Consider the following 26,159-nt stretch of genomic DNA (forward strand, 5'->3'; position numbering starts at 1 on the left):
GGTCTGTATCAGTATGCTGTTTACTCATATATATATGTATGTTTTTAAATATATTAAAATAAAAATGTATATAGTTACCTTTTAAATACATTTATTTCTCTCCAAATCAATGGTTGCTTCGATCTATAGATTAAACTCATTAAAAGAATCTATTCTCAGAATAGTTTGAATTTACTCCTTATTTTCATTTGGGAGTATTCTCATTTTGCAGCTATTAAAGGTTCTGGGCTAGGTACAGGTAAGCTGTTGGTGCACATGGAAGGCCTTGGGTGTTTTGATCCCTGGCACTACTCCAGAAATATACATATTCAACTCTTTCATACATGCTTTGTAAGATTTGCCTTATTAAGTCATGCACCTTTAATCCCAGCACTTAGGAGGCAGGGTAGATCATTGTGACCTTGTTTCAAAACCTTATGTTTCCATGCACCTAGGACAGCATGTTGAAGTAAGAGTTCATTCTCGCCTAGGGATCCACCTGAGCTTTTCAGCTTTTCTCTCTTTCCATTGCATAGACATAGGTATTCCAGGGTCCACACGTGACAGCCCTTACTTCAAGTTGTCTTTCTGCAAAGTATTCCACACGGCAGGGTCGATCCGAGCTGGTGCTGTCCTTGTGGCCAAGCTGGCCATATTTACCTAAAATGAAAGGAACCCTTCCTCTGGTAGGCCTTGCTGCTTTCCCCTACCCCACACGACCTGTTTTGTCTTCTGTGAATTCAGAAGACCAAAGCCTAAAAGCTTCCAAACCCAAGCCAACCTTGGGGTCCCCCAGAGAACAGTGGCTCCTCTAGTCATCTTGGCTACTTTTGTCAAGATGAGAACAGCTCCTTCACCCTTGTCATCTTATTTCTCTTATGTCTGCCCTTGGGCCTTCTAAGTGCCTGTTCACCCACCCAAGGGAGAGAGATGGTTTTTCAGTCCTCCCATTGCAACCCCTGCCCCCTCTAATTTGTGTAACTTGGTCATGACCTGTTCTATCTTCTCTGGCTCTTCCCCTTGATTTAATGACCACGAAACTTTTTTTACTCACCCCAGCCCCAGGTATAGAGTTCTCCTGTTCCTGCAATCAAAGAGACAGTAAGTAGCTGCCAACTACCGTTTTACTCCCAGCAAGATACCACATGGGCTGGCCCAAGTCACAGACAACATGCTGAAATTATGAAATGTGCTTTGCGCATACTCAGTACAGCTGCTGTCACATTTGGGCTCATAAAGGGTGGAAGTGCCAGGGATCAAAACGTTTAACTTCCTAAATACCGACTGACCTCAGTACGTGGAGTCACACCCTAGATGGAACAGGTTTCCTGGCTGCAACTGATTAACAAGCTTTTAGAAGGAGAACCTATTGGGCCTGAGGCTGTGGAGCTGGTTTTTCTTTGTTTTATTGGAGTGGTTCTCTACTTTCCTAATGCTGAGACACCTCAGTACAGTTCCTTGTGTGGTGACCTTTAACCATAAAATTATTTTATTCCTACTTTATAATTTTGCTAGTTATGGATCATAATAAAAATATCTGATATGAAACCCCCAGAGGGGCCAAGACCCATAAGTTGACAACCAATGTTGTTGTTTTTTTTCTTTTTCTTTTCTTTCAAAGTTTGAAACAGTCTCACTGTTTAGCCCAAAGGTGACCTCAAAGTCCCAGTTTCCTGCCTCATTCCAAGGGTTAGCATTTAGAAGTGTGTGCCAAACTTTTCAATGAGTGAGGCAGCAGATCATAAAATATGTATCAAAGATGCTATAACATGGTAATGCCTGTTAAAAACAGCTTAGTAGCAGTGTGCTTGCTTAGCACATGAGAGGCCCTGGATTCAATCCCCAGCACACAACAGCTGCTCCAAAGCCTGACAACTACTTGAGCCCAGGAGTATCAGATAGTCCTGTATAAACAGAGTCTCTTCCTAAAATTAAAAATGGGCAGGCAGGGCAAACTGCAGTCCCCAGCTAAGTCCTGTTCTACCCTGATCCTGTCCCACTCACTCGTCACGACAGCCGTGTGTCGGGATCCGCAGCTGGCCTTGACTGCATCTGAGCCCAGGGGAAGATCCAGTAGAGCTGGGAAGGGCTGGATGGCTATGAAGTCGGCAGGAGCTCCGGCATCAGCCGTAGCTGCCTCCTCTTCTTTGAGACCATCTTCTTTCAATTCTGTGGTTTTAGAATGGTTACAGTGTGTTCAGTATTCACAGGCATGTGAGCATCCACATACTGTCTTCCGGCAGTGGCTCTATAAAAGACTATTTTCTGGCTCCAGAGCTGGTGCCCAAGCCTAGAGGTTGTGCAGTGCCAAAATACCAGAATGATTCTCAGTGTCCAGCACACAATAAACGAGCCAGGAAGGACATTCTAGAGGGTGACCTCACCTTCCTCTCTCACTGTTTTCTTCTCTGTCCTGCTCCTTGTGGGAAGGGCCAGCTGTCCTGACTCATTCCAGCCCCAGATATAAATATCCCCAGTTTCTGCAAGAGACCAAGAAGCACACAGTGGAGCCCTTTCATCCACCCCACCTCCCCAAACAGCCCCAACACCAGTTTCTAGGGACGAGTAAAGGTTGCCCTGTCTAAGCAGCCTTCCAAGCAAAGATGTCCATACCAAGCCCCAGCAGCTTCCTGGTCTTAGATCCCCTGCCCATACATACCCCTTCTCCCCTTCCCTTTTTTTTTCTTTTCCAAACAGCCCCACTATGTACCTCTATGGTAGGCCTCAAAATCTCCAATCTTCCTGAATCTTGGGGCTACAGGCATGAACTACCATGCCCAGCTTTTCTTTGGCTAACTCCAGGCTGACGTTCTTTTGTCTCAGCCTTTCCAGGAGCTAAAACTGCGTGTGAGCACCAAGTTTAGTGAGCCTTTAACTTCCATGCTACCCTGCCTTCACTTTCATTTTTCTCCTGAGTCTTACTTTGTAGCTCTAACTGTTCCGGAACTCACTGTGTAGATCAGGCTGGCCTTAAACGCAGACATCCACCTGCCTCTGCCTCTGAAGGGTTAACATTAAAGTCATGCACCACGATGGCCAGCCCGTTATGATTCTCTCATTTCAAAACTTGCCTATTTCCCCAACTCCAGTATCCCTACATCTACCTCTACTATCTCCATTTAAAGCCATGAAGGTAGTAGCCTGTGCCCTTTTTCAATCCCAGCTCCCACGGGTCCTGCTGAAGGGTCCGGCTCTTACCTTCCTTCTCATAGCACTGCCCCACATTAGAGGGCTGGAGCCCTAGTGTTCTAGTTACTGTCCACGGCTGTGATTAAAAACAACTATTACCAAAAGCAACTCGGGAGGAGGAGGGAAGTCAGGACTGGAACCTGGAGGCAAGAGCTGAAGCAGAGGCCATGGAGGAATGATGCTTATGGCTTGGTTCCCCTGCTCACGGCATCCAGGACCACCTGCTCAGGGGTGGCGCAGCCCCTGGGGGACTAGGACCTCCCGCATCAGTCATCAGTCAAAATCTGATGGCCAATCTCAATTGAGGTTTCTCTTTCCAGATGACATTAGCTATGTCAAGTTGGTAACAAATTACTAATGTCAAAGAGTCACTAGCAACACTACTTGGGAGGCAGAGGCAGGAAGATAAAAAGTTCAAGGTCAGTCAGTTTGAGACCAAGCTGCTCTTAAATGAGACTGTGTCTGAATACAACCTTCACTAATAGAAACTTTATAAAATGCTCAATTTTGCACTTTCCAAATGTCATCATGAAGCCCTAGAAGTATTTCTGACAGAATCCTCACTCTCAAGTCAAATGAGACGGATGTAGTACCAGGACGAAGGTTGCAGGGCCAGAGTAAAGACTGGAAACTGGGAAGCCTCGTTTGACACCTCTATGCTTCAACCTTTTGCAAGCACAAGGTCTCAAACTCCTGAACTTTAGGTGTGAAACTTGCTTTTAGGCTGTTGTTTCCAGCCCTCTGTCCTCTGCCTCCCTGCTCAGGTTGAACCTTGCTGCCATTACATGAGTACATGGGGTATTGAGAGACCCAATAAGAAAGATCAGTAGCTTCTAGCGCTGTAGAGATGGCTCAGTGGTTAATAGTTGCTCTCCCAGAGGACCAGGGTTCAGGAGCTGCCCACATAACAGCTCATAGCTGCTTGTAACTCCGGTACCAGGGGACCTGGTGACTACTTCTGGCCTGTCTTGACACCTGCACTGATACTCCACCCGTATTTTTAAAAACCAGCACCTTATCTATACCCTTTCTGCTCCAAAAGCCTAGAAGATTAGCAGCACCTAGAAAGCCCAACCACCAAGATGGACCCAATACACAAAAGCCCTAAGCCACACGCTATGAATGAACACGGCAGCACACCTCTCTGCCATCCACCACGGCTACCTGGGCATAGGCAGCTGCCTTCTGGCTGAGCTGTCTCTTAGCATTTCCCTTGCATAAGTGTCCTTCCCTTCTAGTGTATTTTATTTTATTTTATTTTTTTGTTTTTTGAGACACGGTTTCTCTGTATAGCCCTGGCTGTCCTGGAACTCACTCTGTAGACCAGGCTGGCCTCGAACTCAGAAATCCGCCTGCCTCCCAAGTGCTGGGATTAAAGGCGTGTGCCACCACTGCCCGGCCCTTCTGGAGTATTTTAGATGAATGGGTGCAGTAAGGAGCCCAGTAACAGAAAGACAGTAACCGCAGCGCCATAAGAGGGTAGTAGAGTCAACAGGCTAAATCTGGAAATCCTAAAGAATCACGGATGACAGGACTGGGTTGAACTTGGAATGCAGCCTCAGCTAGACCACCCACAAAAACACAGAGCAAGAGGAAGGCGTGGCCAAGATCCCCAGCTTGTTTGGAGCCGCCCCAGGTCACTCACCACTCACACACACAGAGTGCCAGCCACCCGCGGCCACCTCAGCCATCCGCAGGCCTTGCAGCGCCTCCAACAGCCGTGGCTCCAGTTCTGCCTCCAGCGTCCCGTGGCCCAGCTGTCCATGCCTGATCAAAGGAATCCCTAATCGGCTCCAGGTACATTCAAGAGAGCGCTTCCTTGGGCTTCACCACATCATACCTAGCTGGTCCTCACCTGCCCCCACCCCAGGAGAACACCTGGCCAGCTTCGCACAGCAACAGCACATGCTCAGCACCCAGCTCCAGCTGGCGTACCCGCAGCTCTGGGGCCAAAGGCTGGCAGAAGGGTGGCTGTGGGGTCACATAGGCACGGGCGCAGGGCAGCAATGGCAGGGTCCCTATCCTAGACTCACTGCTGGGTTCATCTTTCTCTTGGGCTTCTGCCCCAGAAACCAAGTTCTGGACCCAGAGGGGCTCCCCCTGTAGCGCAGAACCTGGTACCCAGGCCTGCAGTTCCGTGCCAGACCCGCCCTTGTGGCGCAGCACCACCAGGAGTCCCTCTGAAGCCCACGCGTCCTTGCAGCCGTCTGCTGCACCGCTCACAGAACCCGACAGTTCCACCCGGCCTCCACCTGTGTGGGTAGAGTCGGGTGGGACACATGTCATGGACCTGGGAGGCTCAAGACGGCCAGAGTAAGGGTGTAGGGTATTTCTGGATGGGCATGTTAAGAAGGGTTGGGCAGGTAAACAGCCCGGAGTTGGGGTTGTGAGGGCACTCACGGGTCACCAGGGCGGTGTAGCTCCAGCCTGCGCTCACTTGGCAAATATCATCACTGGCATGCAGTGGTTCAGGACTGTGCACTGAATGATGGTCGGTCCCAGAGCCCAGCGCTTGCCCAAAGCCACAGAAACCAAAGCCGAACCAGGCTCCATGCCGTTTCTCGGCCATGTTCAGGTTGAGCCGGGGGTGGGGGTGGGGGTGGAGGACACACACACTTAGCTGGGGTATGGACTAAGGGATGTGAGATTAAGGCTGCAACCCAAGGAGATTCTTGCAAACTGGACACCTCAGGAACGCTGGCGAATCTGGCCTTCCAAGGGGTTGCAGCAGCATTATCTAAAAAATAGAGACAGTATACCATCCTATTCACTGGGGCAAAGGGAGTCCATCCCATATTGGCTGCTGAGAGGAGCTTTGGTCAAAGGTCCTACCAGATTTGTGACTGTTGAACTGTCTGCAGCTGACCGCTTCTTCTACTTTTGGCTCAAATCCAGCGTCCCACTGTAAGAAATATTAAGTATGTGTCTTTTCTGTCAAACACCATAAAACTTGTATTCAGGACAAGAAAAAAATTTTATAAAAGATTTATTATTGCCGGGCGGTGGTGGCGCACACCTTTAATCCCAGCACTTGGGAGGCAGAGGCAGGTGGATTTCTGAGTTCGAGAGTTCGAGGCTAGCCTGGTCTACAGAGTGAGTTCCAGGATAGCCAGGGCTACACAGAGAAACCCTGTCTCGAAAAACCAAAAAAAAAAAAAAAAAAAAAAAAAAAAAGAAAGAAAAGAATGAAAGAAAATTAAAAAAAAAAAATTATCATTTCAGAGGGCTGGTGAGATGGCTCAGTGGTTAAGAGCACCTGTCTGCTCTCCCAGAGGTCCTCAGTTTAATTCCCTGCAACCACATGGCGACTCACAATCATCTGTAGTGGGATCTGATGCCCTCTTCTGGTGTGTCTAAAGAAAGCCGCAGTGTACTCACACACATAAAACAAATAAATCTTTTTTTTTTTTTTTTAAAGATTTATTATTTTGGGCTAGAGAGACTACTCAGTAGTTAAGAGCACTGGCTGCTCTTCCAGAGGACCAGCAACCACACTGTGGCTCATGACTGTCTGTAACTCCAGTTCCAGTGCTTCCTACACCCTTACACAGACATACATTCAGGCAAAACAGCATGCGCATAAAACAATAAAATGTTTTTCTTGCACATTTATCTGTGTACCTTGTTTGTGTCTGGTGTTACTAAAGGGCAGAAGAGGGTGTCAGATCCCCTGGTACTGGAGTTGTGAGCCATCATGTGGGTGCTAGAACTGAACCCAGGTCTTCAGGAAGAACAGCAGTGCTCTTAACCACTGAGCTTCCCCACCCCCTTTTATTTTGAGACAGGGTCTCTCTATGCAATCCCCTGCTGTCCTGGAACTCACTATGAAGAACAAACTGGCTTCAAACTCACAAAGATCTCCTCATCTCTGCCTTCTGAGTGATGAGATCAAAGGCATGTGCCAGTCAGTACTTCTATCCCTTGCCTGAGACTTAGATCTTTATCTCCACATACCTTGTAAGACTATTTTTAAAATGTTACACACACAGACACACACCAGTAAATCCTCTGTTTTCTCAACGTCCCATAACCAGTGACCCTTTTCCCTTTCCTCCTTAACTTCCTGTGGGCTGTCTTACAAGTCTACTCAATTTGGGGCAAGGTGTGGTGGTGCACGCTTTTGAACCCAGCACTTGGAGGGAGAGGCAGGTGGGTCTCTGTGAGGCCAGCCAGATCTACATAGCAAGTTACAGGACAGCCAAACAAATAATACTGTGAAATCAGACCCCAGCCAAAGTGGGAAAGAGTTCACCAGGGTTGGAGGAAAACCAAGTGTGTTTCTTATCTCTGTGTTCTAAACTTCCCAGCTTAAGTGGTTGTCTGGGTCCAGGAATCACCTCTCAAACCACACAAACACCAATCTCAGCCAGACAAGGATAGTTTATTGAGCATATGCCCAAGGACTGATCAACCAGGGCCACAGTCCACATTCGGGAAATAAACTGTGACCCTAAGTTAAGATTCTACAGGGTTTTTGGGCTGGAGAGATGGCTCAGTGGTTAAGAGCACTGACTGCACTTCCAGAGGTCCTGAGTTCAAATCCCAGCAACCACATGGTGGCTCACAACCATCTGTAATGAGATCTGATGCCCTCTTCTGGTGTGTCTGAAGATAGCTACAATGTATTCATATATAATAAATAAATAAATCTTTAAAAAAAAAGATTCCAAAAAAAAAAAAAAAAAAATGCCGGGCGGTGGTGGCGCACGCCTTTAATCCCAGCACTTGGGAGGCAGAGGCAGGTGGATTTCTAGTTCGAGGCCAGCCTGGTCTACAGAGTGAGTTCCAGGACAGCCAGGGCTACACAGAGAAACCCTGTCTCGAAAAACCAAAAAAAAAAAAAAAAAGATTCTACGGGGTTTTTAAGCCTAAAATTCACAAACATCTGTGCCAAATTATTCTACCAAACAGGATTTAGGGATAGGGTCTTGCCTTAGGAACGGGTCTTTGTTGTACACTTATCCTGTTGAATATCCAGGGTTGGGGTATTCAACTGTGGCAGGGATGTCTTAAGTTGCCAACCAGGATGTCAGTTACCCACATACACGTCTCTTTCTGCCAAGCAGGATGTCAGTTCCCAGGGAAGTCTTGGGAATTTAAACTTTACTTGACCCCTACTCAAAATAGAAGTCTTATTCGAAATAGTTTCATATATTGATGCAGGTGTCTCTCTTACCTTAGGATCCATCCCAGGGGCAGTTTATACCATAAAAGCTTATACACAGGTACAGGAAGTACTGTTGGGTGGTTGTTTCTGGTCCAAGGGTAACTATACAGAACAGGTCAACTGACTTCTACTGTGATTGGTTTCCAAGGACACAGAACATATCAGCATACGAAATCAATCTTAGCACTAGAAAGTTTCCTAGTAACTTTTAGTTTCCAAAGGCACAGAACATAACAATGTATAATCACCTTGGCATTAGAAAGTTTCCTTATAATGGCAGGCTAGCCAGGTAACAGTCACCTAAGTCTTAACCTTCCATCTAGGCCTTAACAGTGGTCTCTTTCTTTGCGACCCAGAACTTATTTCTATTACCACAACGGAACTGTGAGGTGTTTAAGTGGGAGATCAGCTGCACCACTAGGATCTGAGGCCCACAGCTCCTGCTTCCTAGCCTTGAGAACTTTAATCCCAAGGCTCCATTCAAATCGGCTCTGTCTTACCACAGATTCCCAACCCACAGCAGGTGTGGAGCTGAGTCAAGTCCTGTGGATTTATAAGTCTCGTCCCATCAGGCAGAATAAACACCTGGGACCTAGGCGAGCGTGCCTGGGCACCTGAATCCTATTGCACTCCCAAAGCGGGTGGGAACAGCACTACTTGTATCTACTTAGCAGAACTGTTTGCAACACATGCAAATCAAATTTTAAGTGGCAACAGTCTTAGCTTAATAAATGCAGTAGCATTTAACGACGAAACTGACCATTGGTTCTTACCGGATTTCAGAAGCATTTGGACAATTTCCACTGGACCTTACTCGGTCTTTTATTCTTTCAAGAAGTCTTTGTTGCGCGTTTCCTTTGGCTTAATGAGGTGACTATGGGCCCCAGGGAGCTCACGCTGAAATAGACAGTCGCACGGTTCCAAATGCAACGCCACTTCATTCGACTGGATCAGAATTTTACAGACACTCTCAAGCCTCTTAAGTCAGACCTGAGTCCACAGCTCCCGGATCCCCAACCAAGGGGACCTTTGACCTTCCCCTTGCCCCTGTACTCTCAACCCATCAGAAAAGCCCTTTAAGGAGGATACCTCGGAAATGGCAAACGCGTAGTAGTGCGCGGCTCCGGAACAGACTGGCGGCGGGGCAGAACACATTTAAAGGACCCCGCCAAGCAAAGCGGTCATTGGATGCGGCAGCTTTTCGGAGCCAATCGCAGGTATGGGCGGTGACGTCACCACTGGGGCCCACTTGACGTGCACACATGCGCCCCGATACCTGCCCTTTGCCAAGCCAATCCGGGCCGCTCCAGGCAGTGGGTGCTCCGGTGGCCGCCGACAGCAATGGACGCTGTTGGAACCACTGAATGAATACTCATGAAGATCCGGGGGGAACGGCGGGCGAAGACCAAGCCCTGGGACTCTCCATTCCCTTTGAACAAGGAGGGAGGTGGTTCACTACTGAACAAGCGCAGGACTGATGTACAGACAGGAAGCGGTAGTACCTGTGCCTTCACTGATTGGCCCAGGCTCTGTCATTTACTTGTACTGAGCCAATGAGTTCCAAGCTTTGGACTCCAGCCTCTAAGAGAACTTGAGCCAGACACAGCTACAGAAAAATATATTTTCCTTGAGGGAAGCGCACACCAACCCCAGATTCCAAACATAGAAAACTCACAATATCATGACAAATGTATCCAAGGGCCCGCATACGAGATTACCATTAAACGACACTGAAATCTGATCAGTTTCCTAATAGGCTAATCCTTCCACCAGGACATAGAACGAACCCAGGCTGGGTGATGATGGCACTCGTAATTCCCACTACTCTTTAAGGGCTGAGGAAGGATGGTGAGTTTGAAGCCACCCTGACCTTCCCATATGGGATCCTTGCCTCAACTAGAAAGATTTTTGATGGACCAACCGGCTTCCTTCTCTCACAGCGATAGCACTCTGCAGCAGGCTTTGCTGATGCCCACCTGCTGCTCCGGAGCGTCCCACCCTCAGCAGCCCCGCCTACACAAACACATACTTTAGTTCCACATGATTTATTAGCGGGACAAGCCTGCTGGCAGGCTCTGGTGATGCTCCCGGCTCGTGAGGATGCTTTGTGCCCTTCCTTCTTGATGCCCATAATCCACAGGCTTGAATGGGATGCATGTTCCCCACTTCCAGCTCTCTGCAATAGACAGGGCCCTTCTGAGTGCTGGCAAGGCAGGGCTGTGTGGTGTGTGATCCCTCAGAATAGAAAACACCATGGTACAGCTGTGGAGGAGAGGTGAGTGTCCAGCATCCTAGTCCTGTTGGCCAAGCTCCTTCTATCCTGACTCTCAGAGCTGTGATGGTGGCAGATATACAAGCTTTGGGCCCAGGGCCGATCCTCACTCTCCATCCTGGTTGGGTTGGATGAGTCTATACGCTACTGCTTTCTCCAGACAGGCTGCAGCAGCCCTGGTGACTGGACTCTCCTCGCCCTTGGCCAACACTGACAGGATCTCCAGGACCTCACTCTCCATCAGGGTGCTGGCGATCTCCTTCGAGGACTCCATCATGTTCAGCACCACCACAGTGCCCCGGTGTTGCAGCTCCTGGTTGGGGCTCAGAAGCAAGGCCTTCAAGATCTCCAGCCAGTGTGTGGTCTGTAGGAAAGGGCGGGTGTGGAGACTCAGCTCAACAGTCTCAACTCAGGTAGAAAACACATCTACACCCTGGGAGCTTCCCCACAGAAGAGCAATAGCACGATGTAAGGGATTGCTAGCTCCCTCATCCTCCCCTGCCAAGAGCAGGCACTAACCACTTGTGGGATACGGCTGCAGAGGGAGGGCCGCATGGAGGTGAGCATGGCCAGGCCCCCAGCAGCAGCCCTCCGCAAGAGCTCATCATCCTCTCCGCTGTACAGCACCAGCAGCTTTAATCGGTCATTGCCCTGGGCTTCAAAGAGATCCTGCACCTGTGAGCAGATAGAGAAAGGACCGTGCTACCGGGCACAAAGCCTACTCAAAGTGCAGGGCCGCTCGCTAGCTAGCATCTCTGTCATGGCGACCAGCTAGACCAACCCTCACCTCTTTGCTCATGGCTAAGTTACACATGCACTCTGTAGCTGCCCGGCGGATCATCTCATGTTCCTCAAACATGTAGCCCTCAATCATGGGCACAGCCTTCTCCTTCAGGATCTTCTGTCTGCAGGACGAAGTTGGAAGGGCGTGACTCGAGTCTCCATATTCATAATGTGCCACCCTATCCCAGGTAGCTGAGCCCTGAGCTGAGGTGCTCCCCTAGCAATGCCCAGAGACTTCCTGTACGGGTTGTGAACTGCAGTGCCTTCTAGCCTTCTGGTCTGGCTAGAAACAGCAATGGGGTTGGGAAGCATCCTGGAACTTAGCAAAGCAGGGTGGTTATGAAGATGGCTCTGAAAACATCAATCATTTGAGCACTGAACCTGCCCAAGCCGCTTGAACTGTTTCACCGGACACTCATCATAACCCCATGCCTGAATTCTCTTCCTTCATGGTCACCTGACTCCATGTATAGTGCAGGGGTGGCTACCGTCACTATGTAGCCAAAGGGGACACTGGGCCACGTGGCGAGTTGTGTGTTCAAGGTCACAATTAGTACTAACAGCTAATACACCTTCACTGTGACTACTGCCAGGGCCAGATACTATGAACTAAGGGTTTTGGAGGGGCCAGGGAGGGGCCTTTCGAGGCAGATTATAGCCTAGCCTGGCCTAGAATTCACAGCCAATCTTCTTCCCATGGCCTGAGCCACCACACCCACGTGTGCCTGATGATAAAGAGTTTTATAAGCTTTTCTCAGCAACCTCTCCACGCTCCTACTCCATGGGTTAGAGACTTAATGAACCACAGAGTGGAAACTGAGGCGGAATGCCTTAAAGGCTTTCTTAGGGTTATACAGCGAGCCACTGAGTGTCAGCAGCCTGGGGAGAGGAGAAGGAAGTAGAGGGCAAAGTCAGGGCCCCAGAATTTCACCCTGCCACCCGTGTCATGATTCTTTATTCGTATACTACAGAGGAGTCATTGCGAGGCACAAAGAATGACGAGGCACTGTCTCCCAAACTACAGAGTAAGTAACTGGGGCTCGCCCGAATCCCCATGCCGAGCTCCCATGGGACCTTACCTGAGCCTCTCGCTGATCCCCGCCAGGTTCGTTAGGGCCATGAGGGCCTCAAAGTTCTGCAGTCCTGAGCAATTGAGGTGCAGCAGAGAGACAAGGGGCCGGACAACTTCGTAGATCTGTGATAGAACCCCACCTATCAGTGCTCACCCAGTAGGGAGTCCCAGTAGGGAGCCCACCCGAGACAGTGGCTCTACAGCTGTCGCCTATCCCAGGACTCAGCAAAACTGCCACTTCCTGCTGGTCACAAGAGGGAGCCCAGGCCAGGCACCATCGAGGCATAAGGAGGAAACAGGAGGGGTCACGCTGGAGCAAGGAGACACATACCCGCTCACCAGGGAAGGTCATCTCTGGGTTGGAGGTGATGGTAAGCTTGGCAAGAGCCTGGGCTGCCTTCGTCTGCCCAACATCAGTGCCTTCCAGGGCCAGCGGGAGCAGAGCCTGTCAGACAGTCCCAGTCCTGTCAGTGCCCAGTCTGGCCCTTGGGAGCACAAGGTCCAAGCCATGAATCCTGCACCCTCTCTCTTACTCGTTCCATGGGCCTGAGATTACTCCCTGCTCAGACTCCCCCTCACTCTGAGGTCTCTCGTTAAACCTTCCTCAACCACCTATTAAGTGCTAACCATGGGTTGTGCTGGGCCCTGGGGCCACAGAGGGAAAAGGAGGCAAACTCAGGATCTTTATGGGCCCAGGGGACTCTGAGGAGTCTGTTCACAGAAGCGTCATACTCCACCGGTCACTATTAGTGTCCTCCAAGGCCAGCAGCCACTTACTCATGTTTTATAGGTGGATGGCTCAGGATCAGGAAGGAGTCAGAAACCAGCTTACCTTGCCTCCTCCCTGGGCAACCACGGTACCTCGATCCTCCACCTCTTCCACCAAAGCCAAGAAGACCCTGCCAGGAGAAGGTGTGGTGGGTAGGCGGGGCCCAAGGCTCCAGCAGGCAGGCATTTCAAGCTAAGCAAACTAAGGCAGCCAAGTGCTCTAAGACCCACCTAAGCACGGCACCCACCCCTACAGGCAGGCATACGGCAGGCTGAGGCAGGAGTTAGCAGAGGCAGGCCGGCTTACCTGGAGAGTAGCTCCCTACAGGAGTTCGTCAGCACGGGGCTCTCTGTCTTCACCATACATGTCATGGCTGACACCACACCTGCCGCCAGCAGCTTCTTCACACGAGCCCGCACGAAGCTTGGTTTGTCCTGCGAGAGAAGGCAGTTCGAGAGGGAACCCTGGCTGGCTGGGTGGGAAAATGTGCACTATGTGCACTTTTCTCACAGAAGACACTGAGGAACATGAAAACAAGTCTTAGCCAAGAAATAGCCGTCTTAAAGGAAAGCTTTCTGCCGAGGATCAATCGCCCAGCTCAACTGCTGCCTATAACAGGCAGGCTCCGCCCCCACCCCAGGCCCTCCTAGTACACCCGTACCTTAGGGTGCTGCTCAGGGACATGCTGCTTGGCGTACTTGGCCAGCTCCACCATCTTGGGGTCAGGCTCCTCATAGTCGTAACTGTTGGTGCAATTGACCAGTGCCGAGCCTACGGCAAAGAGCACCGACCTTTCTTCAGACTGCCAGGAGAGAGGGGCATTCAGCAGGGCAGTCCCGGCAGAGCAGCCCAGCTCACAGCAGCCGAGCCAGGCCTCCATCCCACCCTCCACAGCTCCACCTGGAACCTAGGGCAAGACTGGGAACTTGCTCCAACCTCAGACTCAGAGCTCACAACCCTGGCTCCTCCTCCAGGACAACTGTGCCTCCAGACACTACAGGCACCAAGGCCACCCAACACAGCTGGCTCTGCTTTCCCAGGATCACAGGGACACTGGTGAGACCCACTAAAGCCTGGTAAACGCTCCTCCTAGATCCCGCCCGCCTGAGGCTGAGAGCAGGAACCCGCAGAGCTACCCTGCTGAGCTGAAACAGGGCCTTGAGAGCAGCCTGGTCCTCCACAAACTCTTCCTTCACATCCGCGTCAAAGGTGAGGTAAGCCAGACCCTCCACTGCCCAGCGCCGAGTACCCGAATCAATCTGGTCATTGCACAGCCACCTAGGGACATGTATGATCACGGACAGCAATCAGAGGTACGAAGCAGGAGCCAACCATGGTACAGGTACAGGCCTGTGATCTCAGGATTCGGGTGGCAGAGACAGGAAGGTCACAAACCCTAGGCCGGTTTGGGTTTAGTGAGACCCTATCTCAAAAAAAAAAAAAAAAAAAAAAACCAAAAAAACTGAGTATGACAGAAAATAATCGTGGGAGAAAGGAGTAACTTGGACAAAGAAGAAAGCTGAGGGGCTTGAGTCTCCCCGTGACACAGTCACTTATGAGATGGGATCTAGGAGGATTTGTCTAAGGAAAAACAGTTCCTGCCTGGGACAGACAGCGGGAAACAAAGGAGCTCCACCTCCCACCTGCACCCCGTTTAAAAATCGTGTGTGTGTGTGTGTGTGTGTGTGTGTGTGTGTGTACGTGCATGTGTGCATGCACACACGCAGAGGCCAGAGGATGATCATCGGTGTCCTGCTCTGTCTTATTCCCTTGGAGGAGGGTCTCTCGCTGCAGCTGAAGCTAGGCCAGCATTCTGCAAGCCCCCATGACCCTTCTGTCTCTGCTCACCACAGCAAAGGTGTGACAGGTACATGGGTAACCACACCCGGCTTTTTAATAAGGGTGCTTGGGATTCAAACTCAGGACCTCACCCCTGCACCTGCTGAGCATCAGTCCCACCCCCTCCCTTAAGGCCTGTCCCAGAAACGGAGAAACGCGACTCACTTCCGGCACTGCTTGGCCAGTTTGAGAGTAGAGCCTTCAGCAAACTGCTTCATGCTAAAGTCAGTCCCTCCAGCTGACCCGAGCTTACAGAGTCCCTGGAGGAAGAGGACAAGACCAGTTGGTTGGTGCCTGGGATGGAGACAACAGCCTGGCTCTCTTACCAGGCTTGGGATCCCTCCAAGGCCTCTGTCACTGCTCTGGGAAGGCCACAAACATGAATTAATCAACAGCCTCTCCACAGGTGACACATGCAGTGTTAGGCAGCAGTCACCTCCAGAGGTGGACACAGGACACAGTGACTGGTAGAAACTGACACCTAGTATCCTGAGCCCATGGCCTTTTTACACTCATTTCCGCTCTACACTGTGACTTATACTGTCCCTTTCATGTCATAAAAAAAGTACTTTGTGCCAGACACAGGGGCTCAAACCTGTAGTTACGGTCCTTGGAAGGTAAAGGCAGAATGATCAAAAAGGTTTAGGCCAGCCTTGGGTCTATAATGAGTTTGGGGCCAGCCTGGGCTACATAAGCCAGCCTTGGCTCAAAAGAAAACAAAAAGGCCTTGTACAAGTACTTGAGCCATAGCCTAAATCCTCACAAGACAGAAACCCAGGAGTAATTGCCTATGCTAGCTGGTTTCTTTGTTAAGTTTACACAAGCTGGAGTCATCTGGGAACAAGGGCCCACAGCTGAGGAACGGCCTCCATCAGATAGCCTGTAGTAAGGCCCAGGCCACTGGTGGTGGTGTCATCTCTGGAAGGTGGTCCTGAGGTGTACAAGAAAGCAAACTGAGCACACCATGAGGAACAAGCCAGTAAGCCAGCCTTCCTCCATGGTCTCTGCTTCAGTTCCTGCCTCAGGTCCCTGCCCTGCCTCCTCCTTTCAAAGAAAGCAGTAACGTGAAATGAAGCCTTCCTCTGCAAGTTGTTTTGTTTGTGGTGTTTGTCACAGCAATAGAGAACAAGCTACGACAATGCCCAAGGAGGAGAACCAGACCCTACAGTGGTGGCTACAGCTGACTCATGGATGCCTAGAAAGGCCCCAAACATAACAGTTTCTGCTTCTCCACAGGCCTTGTTAACCAGCACGGGGACAGTGTGAGGCACTGTACATTCCCAAGCATCCTTTGTGCCGGATCATCCCGCACTTGATCAAAAGCCCTCCAGGAGCAGGAGCCAGCCCCACACCTGGAGCCCCAGTGAGGTCCTGTGTGGACCTTCACCTATGGTGCTGAGACCGCCCCAGGAGACACAGCTGACCAGTCCCCTGGCCTGACTGCCCAGTCAGGCCTCCTGTCTCACCACTAGCGCTCTGATGCGGATGCTGTCCCTCTCGCTACCCTTGTACAGGTCCTTGAGCAGCGAGACCCCATTGGCAGTGATGAAGGAGGCACGCTTGGCTTTGCCGGCTGCATGGATCAGTGCCTCCACCGCCACCAGCTGTTCTTCCTCCTGCTCTGAGGCGCACAGAGCGATTACGCTCTCCATGACACCGCTCAGCTCTAAGGCCCGGTTGCCAGCGTCGCATGGGCCCTGCAGAAGGCAGGACACTGTCTGGATGGCTCGCAGCTTCCCAGCCAGCCCTTGGCCCTCAAACCAGCTCCTGAGGGGCACAGAGTTATAACAGTCATGTCAAAGCACACACAAGGGGCCTCTCCTCCCGCCTCCCATACAGTAGGTGGGCTCTTGGTGCTAGATAGGCAGAAACAGCAAGAAAAGATGCCAAGGGAAGCCTGACCATCCCACTACAACAGCAATCACCAAGTTCATTACTGTCCTCCACTTGGGCCTAGTCAGTGACACTCCATCAAACGTAGCTTATTCTCACACATACCGTCCTGCCCTATTCCGTTCCTGTACTGCTTAAGACCATCCCACTGTCAATCTCTTCCCCTCAGCTGTCAACTCCTCAAGGGTAGACTGTCACGTTTAGTTCTTGGGTTATAAAAGAAATCCAGAGCTGGGCGCACACCTTTAATCCCAGCACTTGGGAGGTAGAGGCAGGCGGATTTCTGAGTTCGAGGCCAGCCTGGTCTACAGAGTGAGTTCCAGGACAGCCAGGGCTACACAGAGAAACCCTGTCTTGAAAAACCAAAAAAAAAAAAGAAATCCAGTAAGTGTTTGGCTTATTTGTCATACGTGATACATCTGCTGCAGTTTTCCTGGTGTAGCCACTTTGGAACAAGAAGTAGGCTTTAAGCTGGGTACACTGGCATACAACTACATGTGCTGGCTACTCTGGAGCTCAGGAGTTCTAGGCCGGCCTGGGCTACATAGCAAGATTCCCATCTTAAAATGATAGGGTCTGGTTGTTTGAATGAATGGCTCCCACAAACTCACATATTTGAATATTTGGTCTGTAGCTGGTGGAACTCTTTGGGAAGGATTAGGAAGTGTGGCCTTGTTGGATGAGGTATCGCACTGGGGATGAGCTTTGAGGTCATAAAGCCCACTCCTTCCAAAGTAGTGGGCTCTCTCTGTCTGTCTCCACACACACACACACCCCGGCTGTTTCAACATGTAAGCTCTCAGTTATTGCTCCAGCACCATGCCTGCCTGCTGTCTGCCAAGCTCTCTGCCATGATGGTTATAAATTCTACTCACCCTCTGAAACTATAAGCTCCTAACAGACTCTTTTTTAAGCTGCCCTCGTGATAGTGTCTCTTCACAGCAACAGAAAAGTAACTAAGCCCTGGGGTGGGGGTGCTGGGGAGCTTTAGCTTCCTAGTCCTCCCTTGGGGTTACCCTCCATGCTGAAAGCTCAGCTGTCTCGCTGGCAGCCCCAGCCGGCAATGGGAGAGACGCACACTCCCTCACCTGATGTAGTTCTCACAGAGGCGGTGGAAGTTTTCCCGCTCGGCATCACACTTCAGATCATCAAACAGCTTGCTGAGGAGAATGGAGGCACTCATGCGGCTGTTTGCTGTCACTGTGAACTCCCCGGCAGCATCCTGCAGGGAGCCCCCCACCTCCAGAATCTTTTTCAGACCTGGAAAGATAACCCATTTAGACAGTAGAGCATTGGTGCCAAACCCTAAAGGTAGAGACAGCCCAGGAGATGAGAGAAAAGCAAGGCCACCTCTCTCAGCCAGGAAGGTCAGAGTTCAAACAGGGGCGTGACAGTGTGAGTCCACGGAGGAAACAAAAGCAGGCTCAAAGGACCACTGCAGAGGGCAGCTGGGCAGGGCCTTCGCAAGTCCTGTCTTACTTGTCTTTTTGCAAAATGAGAAATGTAAATTGCTACGTTATAACTTAGTTGTCTTTTTCTCCAACTGTAGTAATGGTACATAAGCACTAAGAAAAACTTCAATGGACCAGTGAGATGGCTCAGCAGATAAAGGTGCTTGCTACAAACTCTGGCTGACCTGAGTTCGATCCCCAGGACCCACATGATAGAAGGAGAAAATCAACCTCGGCTTGTTCTCCTGACTTTCACCAGTGTCATGGCATTTGAACACACACACATACACACACACAATTTCACATAGACAAAAATGACACTGCCTTTATCATGACCTTCTTCAGGACTGTCCAATGTACATACAATTGCACACTCACATGTATGATACACATAGACACACAACTGGAGGGTCTCACAGGGGTCACGCAGGCCACAGAAAGGCAGCTCAGGACAAATCACCGTGTGCAATTAGGTTTCGTGTCAGTCCTACAGAAAAGCAGGCCTCAGACACTCAAGCAAGTTGTTCTAAACTGAACCACCTACCTTGATCAATGACCCAGAGTGTGAGGCTATTGTTGGGGTCCTTCGGCGATTTCCGGGGTACCATTTTAATGAGGAGGGTCAGGGCATTGTCACGGCCTTGGCCAGAGACCCCCACCTCAGTCAGTAACTCCAAGAGGTTACTGATGAGAACCTTCAGTTCCCGGGCAGGATCTGGTGACAACACACATGTGATCAATGGCCGTGACATAACAGGTTGAGTCCTCCACACAAAGACAAAAGATCGGAGAAAAGGACATCAGTGGGCTCTACAGTGACCCAGTCCTGTGTGACTGCTGAACTCGACAGTCAGACAGACTCAGGCAAAGAAGGCTTCCCTCCTGGGATCTGAGCTGAGCCTACTCCTCTCCTCAAGCATCCAGGCTATTAGATTACAAAGGAAAAGCTGGGCATGGGACTCGAACCTATGATGCCAGTACTTGGGAGGCTGAGGCCAGAGGACTGGGAGTCCGAGTGCTACCTGGCAAGTTCTAAACCAGCCTGTTCTACAGTGAGACTTTGTCTCAGCAAAACAAAACAAAAGAATTTAGGGTACGTTGCCACCACTTAGCCACATTCCTGAACAACTTAGAACTGCATATCTCACCCTGAAAGACTGGCTGGGTGGCTTCAGCCTCATCCCCCTCCACGACACTACAATCCAAGGGGCCAGACCTGCTTCCACTCACCCACGATAATGGCACCTTCTTTGCCTCGGAAGCCTTTCTTGACGCCTTCCTTGAGGGCATCAAACATAACCTGCAGCAGGTGGCAGGCTGCCAGCGACACAGCCTGGTTTTCCACACCCAGGATGGAGACGACTCTCCGAGTTCCCAGGACACTCAGGGTCGCCACCGTCTAAGGAGGGAAAGAGTCAGACAGAGGCTCTGGTTGGTAAAGGGCAGCTGTGGTGATTCCTAACAGTGAGTTAGTGAGTGTGGTCAGAAAGTGAGCAAACACCTGGATGGAAAGGCCAGCTCCAAGGAAAGTAGGTGTGTCTAATGGTTATGAGCTGGGGTTATGCAGGTACAACTTGGGGTCATGTTGTGCTTCCTGGCTGGGCAGGTCTAAAGAAAGAATCTTATTTGGTAGTGGTAGCCTCACCTGCAATCCCAGAGACTGGATAGCAGTCAATTCTAGGACAGCCAAGGCCACATATCAAGAAAGTGTTTGAAAACAAGGAGGAAAAGATAGGAGGAGAAAAAGGAAGAGCAGGAAGAAGAAGAGGAGGAAGAGGAGAAATTCCAAAATCCGCATCCACTTTGGCTCCCTGCAGCTCAAAAGAAGACAAGCCCCAAGAGTGGCTATTCAATCTCAGGACTCCTCCAGAAGGAGGCACACCTCGACAGAGCTTCCTTTTTTTTTTTTTTTTTTGGTTTGGTTTTTCGAGACAGGGTTTCTCTGTGTAGTCCTGGAACTCACTCTGTAAACCAGGCTGCCCTCGAACTCAGAAATCCGCCTGCCTCTGCCTCCCAAGTGCTGGGATTAAAGGCGTGCGCCACCACCGCCCGGCTCGACAGAGCTTCCTGATCGATGCCAGTTCCTACCCAACCCCAGCACTAAGGTCTGCATGCACCTGAGAGTGTGAACATGCATGGACACAACTGCAAGGCCTAGCCATCTTTCTTGTAAGCCAGAGAAGCCAGGAGGCCTGATGGGCTCATCCCAGCTCACACAGACCTGTGTGGGAGCTAGAACATGCTAAGGGGCATGCATGGCTGGACTATTCTAAGAATGGCCCAGGCTTGGCCTCAAGGGATTTCATTGACTACATTACAACCACCTATCCTTCTTGGAACTGGAGCTTCCTCTAAAAGCAACCAAAGAGCCCAGCATGGCAGCACATGCTGCAATCCCAGAGGGACCATGATGAGTTCAAGGCAGCTTAGACTACAAATGAAGACCCTGACTCTAAATGAGCACGTTTCTACACAGAAAAGCATCCTGATCAACCAGAGGCCAAGTTCCTATCTCCTGGGTCCAGCCAGCACAGACACGAGCTGGAGCCATGGACTTTCCTGGCCCTGGAGCAGGACTATCCTTGCCACACTGTCCACACCAGGACAATAGTCCATGCTGCTAATCGGGTCATTATAACTAAGGGACAGGTGCTGGTGGTGACATCACTGATCTCTCTCCACTCCAGAGGAAAAGGAGTCGGACTTTAAGAACACATTTAACGCCCCTTTCTGAGCAGCCTTGGGTGGGGCAGTGACCAGGTGTGGACCTGGGCGGGCTTCAGGAAAGGTAATGCTCAGGTGTGACAGGGCTAAGTCTGTCTTTTCTGGTCCTACTCCGTCCTAATGTATGTGGGTCTTTCCTGTCCTTTTTATTTTTCCTCTCGGTGGTGTCTATGTCACAAATAGACCTGTCTATGCTTTAAGCTGTTTTTAGAACAAAATGAGGAGTGGAAGAGCAGACAGGTAGGAACTCCACTCTGGCCATCACCCAGGAGACAGACAGACAGACAGACAGACAGACAGACAGACCGAAGCAATAACTAGACATCTCCATACCACGTACCCGAGACTGGTGCTCAGAGCAAATGCCGACCAGCGTGCGCAAGGCTGCCAGCATGAGGTCAGTGTCTCCTGTGTCCAGCAGGCGTTGCAAGAGCTGCACCCCATTGTTCTGGAAGATCTTCTCAGCTCCAGCATCCTCTCTGGCCAGTACCACAAGGTTCTGAGAAGCCTACGCCAGACGAAGTACATTCTAATGTTTTTTGTTTTTGTTTTGTGTTTTTTTTCGAGACAGGGTTTCTCTGTGTAGTCCTGGCTGTCCTGGAACTCACTCTGTAGACCAGGCTGGCCTCGAACTCAGAAATCCACCTGCCTCTGCCTCCCAAGTGCTGGGATTAAAGGCGTGCGCCACCACCGCCCGGCTCATTCTAATGTTGACACGGCATATATCCAAGGGCAGGGCGAGCAGAGAGGCCCTGAGCTCCGGACCTCACTGCTTCTCCTTAGCATCTGAGAGGTGCCAGCCATAAACTCAACCTCTTGAAACTTCAGCTTCCCTCTCTTCAAGTAGACAGGAGAGCCTGCTCTCCTGGGTGATGGCCAGAGTGGAGTCCCTAGCTGGGCTTCAAGAGCAAAGGCAGCGGTCTGGAGAGATGGCTCAGCGGTTAAGAGCACTGACTGCTCTTCCAGAGGTCCTGAGTTCAATTCCCAGCAACCACATAGTGGCTCACAACCATCTGTAATGGGCCCCAGTGCCCTCCTCTAGTGTGTCTGAAGACAGCTACAGTGTACTCACATACATGAAATAAATAAATAAATCTAAAAAAAAAAAAAAAAAAGTAAAAAAGCAAAGACAGCATCTTAGTCACACTATGTGCCAGATGCTGGCTCCAGGTGCTCTGTGAACACCAGTTCCTGTTCCTTGCTTCACACTAAGGACTGAAGATCTCCTGTGCAGGAAGCATGCCCGGAGGCTCAGCCTACAACAGCGCAGGCCAGCAGGACATCAGAGGCCCACACTAGTGAGCACAGGAGTAGGTGCAGGAGCTCTAGTGGCCCACTCCAGGACTCATACCTTCTGCTTCTTCTCTGTGCCTTTCTCTTTGGGGTCCAACAGTATCTGAAACATCTGTTCTACTTTGGCATCTGTGGAGGACATGTACCGCACCTGTGACAAAACAACAAAGTACAGAATAAATCATCTTTCTTGGTCAGACATGTCATATTTCCTATGAGTTCTCTCTGCTATCCTCCCTGGGAGGCTCAGTGTTCAGGGCCAACAGCTAGCAACCATGGCAGGCAGGAAGAGACTTGCCAGGCATCTCCTCCTAAACTTCCCCAGGGCTGTTTTCCTCTCTGAACTACGTCCTGCTCGGGCAAATGCTAAAGGAAGTGCCTTCAGATGAGGGAGCATTTTGTTAGCCACAAGGAAACAGGTTCCCAGTAGGTCCATCTTTACTACAGCATTGTAACAGCACAGACTGCTACTGTGGTGCTGCACTCCACAGTCACGAGACACCAGGAAGGTTATGTGTATTAAAGCAAGGTATTTTTTGGATAACCTCTTTAACCCCATTCTTTTCTTCCAATGTTACCATTTTGATAAACACAACACATACACACACACACACACACACACACACACACAAATTTCCTTTTTTCTTTCTTTTTAAATGTAACCCAGGCTGATCTCGAACTCACAAAGATCTGCCTGCTTCAGCTCCTGAGTGCTGTGATTAAGGGTATACAGCATCAAGCTTGGCCTTTAGAGGACGCTGTTTTTTGTTGTTTTTTTTTTTTTTTTCAAGACAGCATTTCTCTGTGAAACAGTCCTGATTGTCCTAGAACTCACTTTGTAGATCACTCAAAAGTCACAGAAATCTGCCCTTCTCTGCCTCTGGGATTAAAGGTGTGCACCAGTACCCCTGACTTGTTGTACATTTTTAACAGGCTTTTGCTTTTATTTATTTATTTATTTTTGAAACAGGGTCTCACTATGTATCTCTGGCTGTCCTGGAACTCATTCTGCCTCTAACCCAGAGATCCGATTGCCTCTGCCTCCCAAGTGCTGGGATTAAAGGTGGTGCCATCACCACCTGGGTTTTAATATAAAGCTTTAACAATATTTTTCATTGGACTTACATGGATTCACCCAAATGTCCCCAGATATGATATACTGTTTGGGTCATTAGCTCAGTAACAGATATGTATTACTGCATATTTAATTAATATATTTGATACATTAATGTATGTATTACTGCATATTTTGCTTTCCCATCTACCAATCAGCAGAGCCCTCTGTCTGGTCATACAGGATCCACTTCTCAGGAACAGCACTGACCTAGTCTGTTTAGTTTTTTCTCTACTCTCTGGGCATATAGTCAAGTTCCAAGTCTATAAACAAGACTGAAAGATGCCTGAAATTCCAGAATTTGAGAGGTGAAGACAGGAAGCCAAGACCATCCACAGCTACATGGCAAGTCCAGGACTAGCCTAGGTTACATGAGACCCTGTCTAAAAAAAGTAAAAATAAAAATGTTTTTGGAAGCAAGGGAATCAGGGGTTCAAGGCCAGCTTCGGGCATTTAGTGAGTCTAAGGTCAACAGGGGCTGACTAGATCATCAGATGTTCATTTACAACTTTGATATGCTAAAAGCACTGAAGCCTAACAGAGCCAAATCAATTCAGACTTTCCCCAGGTGCTTCCCCACACCCCACAGCCACACCAAGTACATAATGGCCTTTTTTTTGACAAGTACAAACTTATACATACACCAGAGAATCATGCTTTAAATTTGATTTCCACCATCAGGCTGAGCAGTCTTACTGTGTGTTTGTTACCAGTGGCTTCTCTCTGGAGCACTGTGTCTACATCCCAGACCCAGACCCAGACCCAGGCAATCCCCAACTTCTCTTGGTCCTTCACATACCTTCTCCTGAATCTGGCCCCCAATGTTCCTCAGGGACTCCTGGAAAACTTTGTTCTTGGGTTCTAGGCTCACACATCTCTTCAGGTCAAGGACAGCCTGGTCCAGGCGGCCCAGCTTCTCTAGGGCTTGGCTCCGGCGATAGAGTGCTTTGACATCCCCACCGTCCTTTTCAATGGCTGAGCACAAACAGGAGCTCTATCAGCACCCATGGGGACACCATCTCCAGGCAAGAGCAGTAGGGATAGATCTTGAGGGCCAAAGGAAGACAGGGGTGCGAATGTGGAGCTCGGTGCTTCAGCCTCAGAAAAGGTGAGGGCAGCTGCAGAAAAGGAAAGGCCGAAGAAGTGGGAAAGCAAGTAGAAAGACGAGTGTCTGGGACCAAAGGAGGAGAAAGGGATGGCTCAGTGGCCCCAGAGTCCTTGCCCACCACAGAAGACCTATTGCTCCATACGAGGGCCCACACTGCCCTACCTTTAGACGCCTCTGATTCTGCTTTGCTGTAATCTTCCTGTAAGAGAATGATCAGGAGCCTGAGAGGAACTAATAGAGTGGCGATGGCACCCTTGTTTTGCTGAGCCACCCGACCCCCCACCCCACTCCACCCCCGACTCCTATGCCTAAAGACCTCTGACAATCGTGGGTGGCTAGGAAATGGCCAGCTGGTGCGCAAACAGCAGCAGCTATGGGCAATCCCAAGTTAGAGCAACCCGACCCCCTCACCAGCTTGAGGTGGCAAGCAGCCCTGTTTCGGTGCAGAATGGCCTGGTCCTGGGGCGTCGTGCCGAGACTCAGGGCCTGGGTGTAGGCGGTCAGGGCGCCCTCGTAATCCCCGCATTTGAACAGCTCGTTGCCCTCCTTCCGCAGCTGCTCGGCTTTGCTGGCCTGTGGGAGAGAAAGGCGGTGGGCAGAGCAGCGCAGCTGGGAGAGGAGCCGGGTCCGGGCCGAGTCCCATGAAGGGCTAGAATAAGGTGACGGCGGCCAGGTGCGAAGGGGAGATGCCACGGGAGATCAGTACACACCCCGGGGTCAGAAGGTCGGGATTCGGGGGTCCCCGGGCCACTCACAGTCATCCCGAAGCTGAGTTCCAAGAGCCGGTGCAGGCGCACTCTCTGGAGTAAAGGTGGTGGCCCTGGGCTCGGCAAGATGCCGGTGACTGTCCCGCCCCAGCAATGCGTCAGGTTTACGCCAAAGAAGGCGAGGCCAAGGAGAGGTAGCGTCTGTGCAAGGGCCGGGTTCTCGGCCGCGTTGCGCAGGCGCAGGCTCAGGCACACGCGCAAGGATGCTTCACCAGCGCCTAGTCTGTTCCCACTGGGACCTGCAGGGGGCGCGCGGCAGAGGCTCGAAAGGAAAGGCGGCGGCCGCTGGAGTTTTGTCTTTCCCTCCGTCCCCGACCACGGCAGAAGTGCACGAAATCTGCAGTCATCAGTGCCATCAGCAGTAGACTGTAGATGCCCAGTGCTAGGAGCGGGCCTGGACCCCTGGGGAAGAGGAGAGAGTCAAGGTTGTATACTGGCTGCTACAAGTCAGGGTTTACAGAGCCCAGAGAGGGATAAATACTGAGGGCATGCGCATATTTGCATACAAATTTGGAAGCTTGCAAGTACCTTGAAGACAAACGCGGCTAGATTCAGAATTAAACCCCCTACTACAGTGTGTCCATGAACTACAAGATACTCTTTATTTTAACACAATCCAAACTCCTTAAGACATAAAGCAGCTTCCGTTACTTGTTCTTCATTTACAGTATTGTTTGTAATTATGATTTAGTGACTTCTTCTCCACTAGTCTGGAAGCTACAAGTCTCCCACTGCAGAA

At 50.4% G+C, this 26,159-nt stretch overlaps 2 protein-coding genes across 5 annotated transcripts; both read right to left on the reverse strand.

Moving 5' to 3' along the window:
- Nucleotides 1-2: 2 nt before the first annotated feature.
- Rccd1 (RCC1 domain containing 1) lies at nt 3-9,857 on the reverse strand. Of its 3 annotated transcripts, none has more exons than XM_028754805.1 (10): nt 9,425-9,857; nt 9,109-9,232; nt 6,001-6,070; nt 5,569-5,905; nt 5,024-5,420; nt 4,814-4,935; nt 2,364-2,459; nt 1,984-2,148; nt 1,034-1,063; nt 3-639 (listed from the first exon to the last, which is right to left on the reverse strand). In XM_028754805.1, exons 4-10 carry the CDS (start codon nt 5,735-5,737, stop codon nt 488-490), a joined length of 1,131 nt encoding a protein of 376 aa, XP_028610638.1. In that variant the 5' UTR covers nt 5,738-5,905; nt 6,001-6,070; nt 9,109-9,232; nt 9,425-9,857; the 3' UTR covers nt 3-487. The 3 variants fall into 3 exon arrangements, with proteins under 3 accessions (XP_028610638.1, XP_028610639.1, XP_028610637.1); XM_028754806.1 differs by having other exon boundaries at nt 9,109-9,280; XM_028754804.1 differs by lacking the exon at nt 9,425-9,857 and having other exon boundaries at nt 9,109-9,397.
- Nucleotides 9,858-10,364: 507 nt separating this feature from the next.
- On the reverse strand, nt 10,365-25,574 carry Unc45a (unc-45 myosin chaperone A). 2 transcript variants are annotated; one of them, XM_028754782.1, is made up of 20 exons: nt 25,409-25,574; nt 25,065-25,226; nt 24,816-24,852; nt 24,345-24,520; nt 22,490-22,582; nt 21,479-21,646; nt 19,645-19,813; nt 18,959-19,129; nt 18,052-18,223; nt 16,537-16,837; nt 15,236-15,330; nt 14,368-14,509; nt 13,893-14,033; nt 13,538-13,665; nt 13,295-13,361; nt 12,794-12,907; nt 12,470-12,585; nt 11,395-11,512; nt 11,127-11,282; nt 10,365-10,971 (listed from the first exon to the last, which is right to left on the reverse strand). In XM_028754782.1, the coding sequence occupies exons 1-20, from the start codon at nt 25,412-25,414 to the stop codon at nt 10,714-10,716; spliced, it is 2,790 nt and encodes a 929-aa protein (XP_028610615.1). In that variant the 5' UTR covers nt 25,415-25,574; the 3' UTR covers nt 10,365-10,713. The 2 variants fall into 2 exon arrangements, with proteins under 2 accessions (XP_028610615.1, XP_028610616.1); XM_028754783.1 differs by lacking the exon at nt 25,409-25,574 and having other exon boundaries at nt 24,345-24,663.
- Nucleotides 25,575-26,159: the final 585 nt, after the last annotated feature.

Source organism: Grammomys surdaster, unplaced genomic scaffold, assembly GCF_004785775.1.
Source record: "Grammomys surdaster isolate TR1022 unplaced genomic scaffold, NIH_TR_1.0 126036, whole genome shotgun sequence".
NCBI classification, from domain to species: domain Eukaryota; kingdom Metazoa; phylum Chordata; class Mammalia; order Rodentia; family Muridae; genus Grammomys; species Grammomys surdaster.

Bases quoted from the DNA above. Each gene is read 5' to 3' on its own strand.
- Rccd1 (XM_028754805.1), bottom strand. From the start codon at position 5,737: ATGGCCGAGAAACGGCATGGAGCCTGGTTCGGCTTTGGTTTCTGTGGC. The intron at 5,421-5,568 runs GTGAGTGCCCTC...CTACCCACACAG, and splicing joins CTACACCGCCCTGGTGACCC to GTGGAGGCCGGGTGGAACTG. The intron at 4,936-5,023 runs GTGAGGACCAGC...TCCTTTGATCAG, and splicing joins TTCTCCTGGGGTGGGGGCAG to GCATGGACAGCTGGGCCACG.
- Unc45a (XM_028754782.1), bottom strand. The intron at 24,853-25,064 runs GTGAGGGGGTCG...ATTCTCTTACAG, and splicing joins CTGCTTGCCACCTCAAGCTG to GAAGATTACAGCAAAGCAGA. The intron at 14,034-14,367 runs GTAGCTCTGCGG...CTCTCCTGGCAG, and splicing joins CCCTGTTTCAGCTCAGCAGG to TCTGAAGAAAGGTCGGTGCT.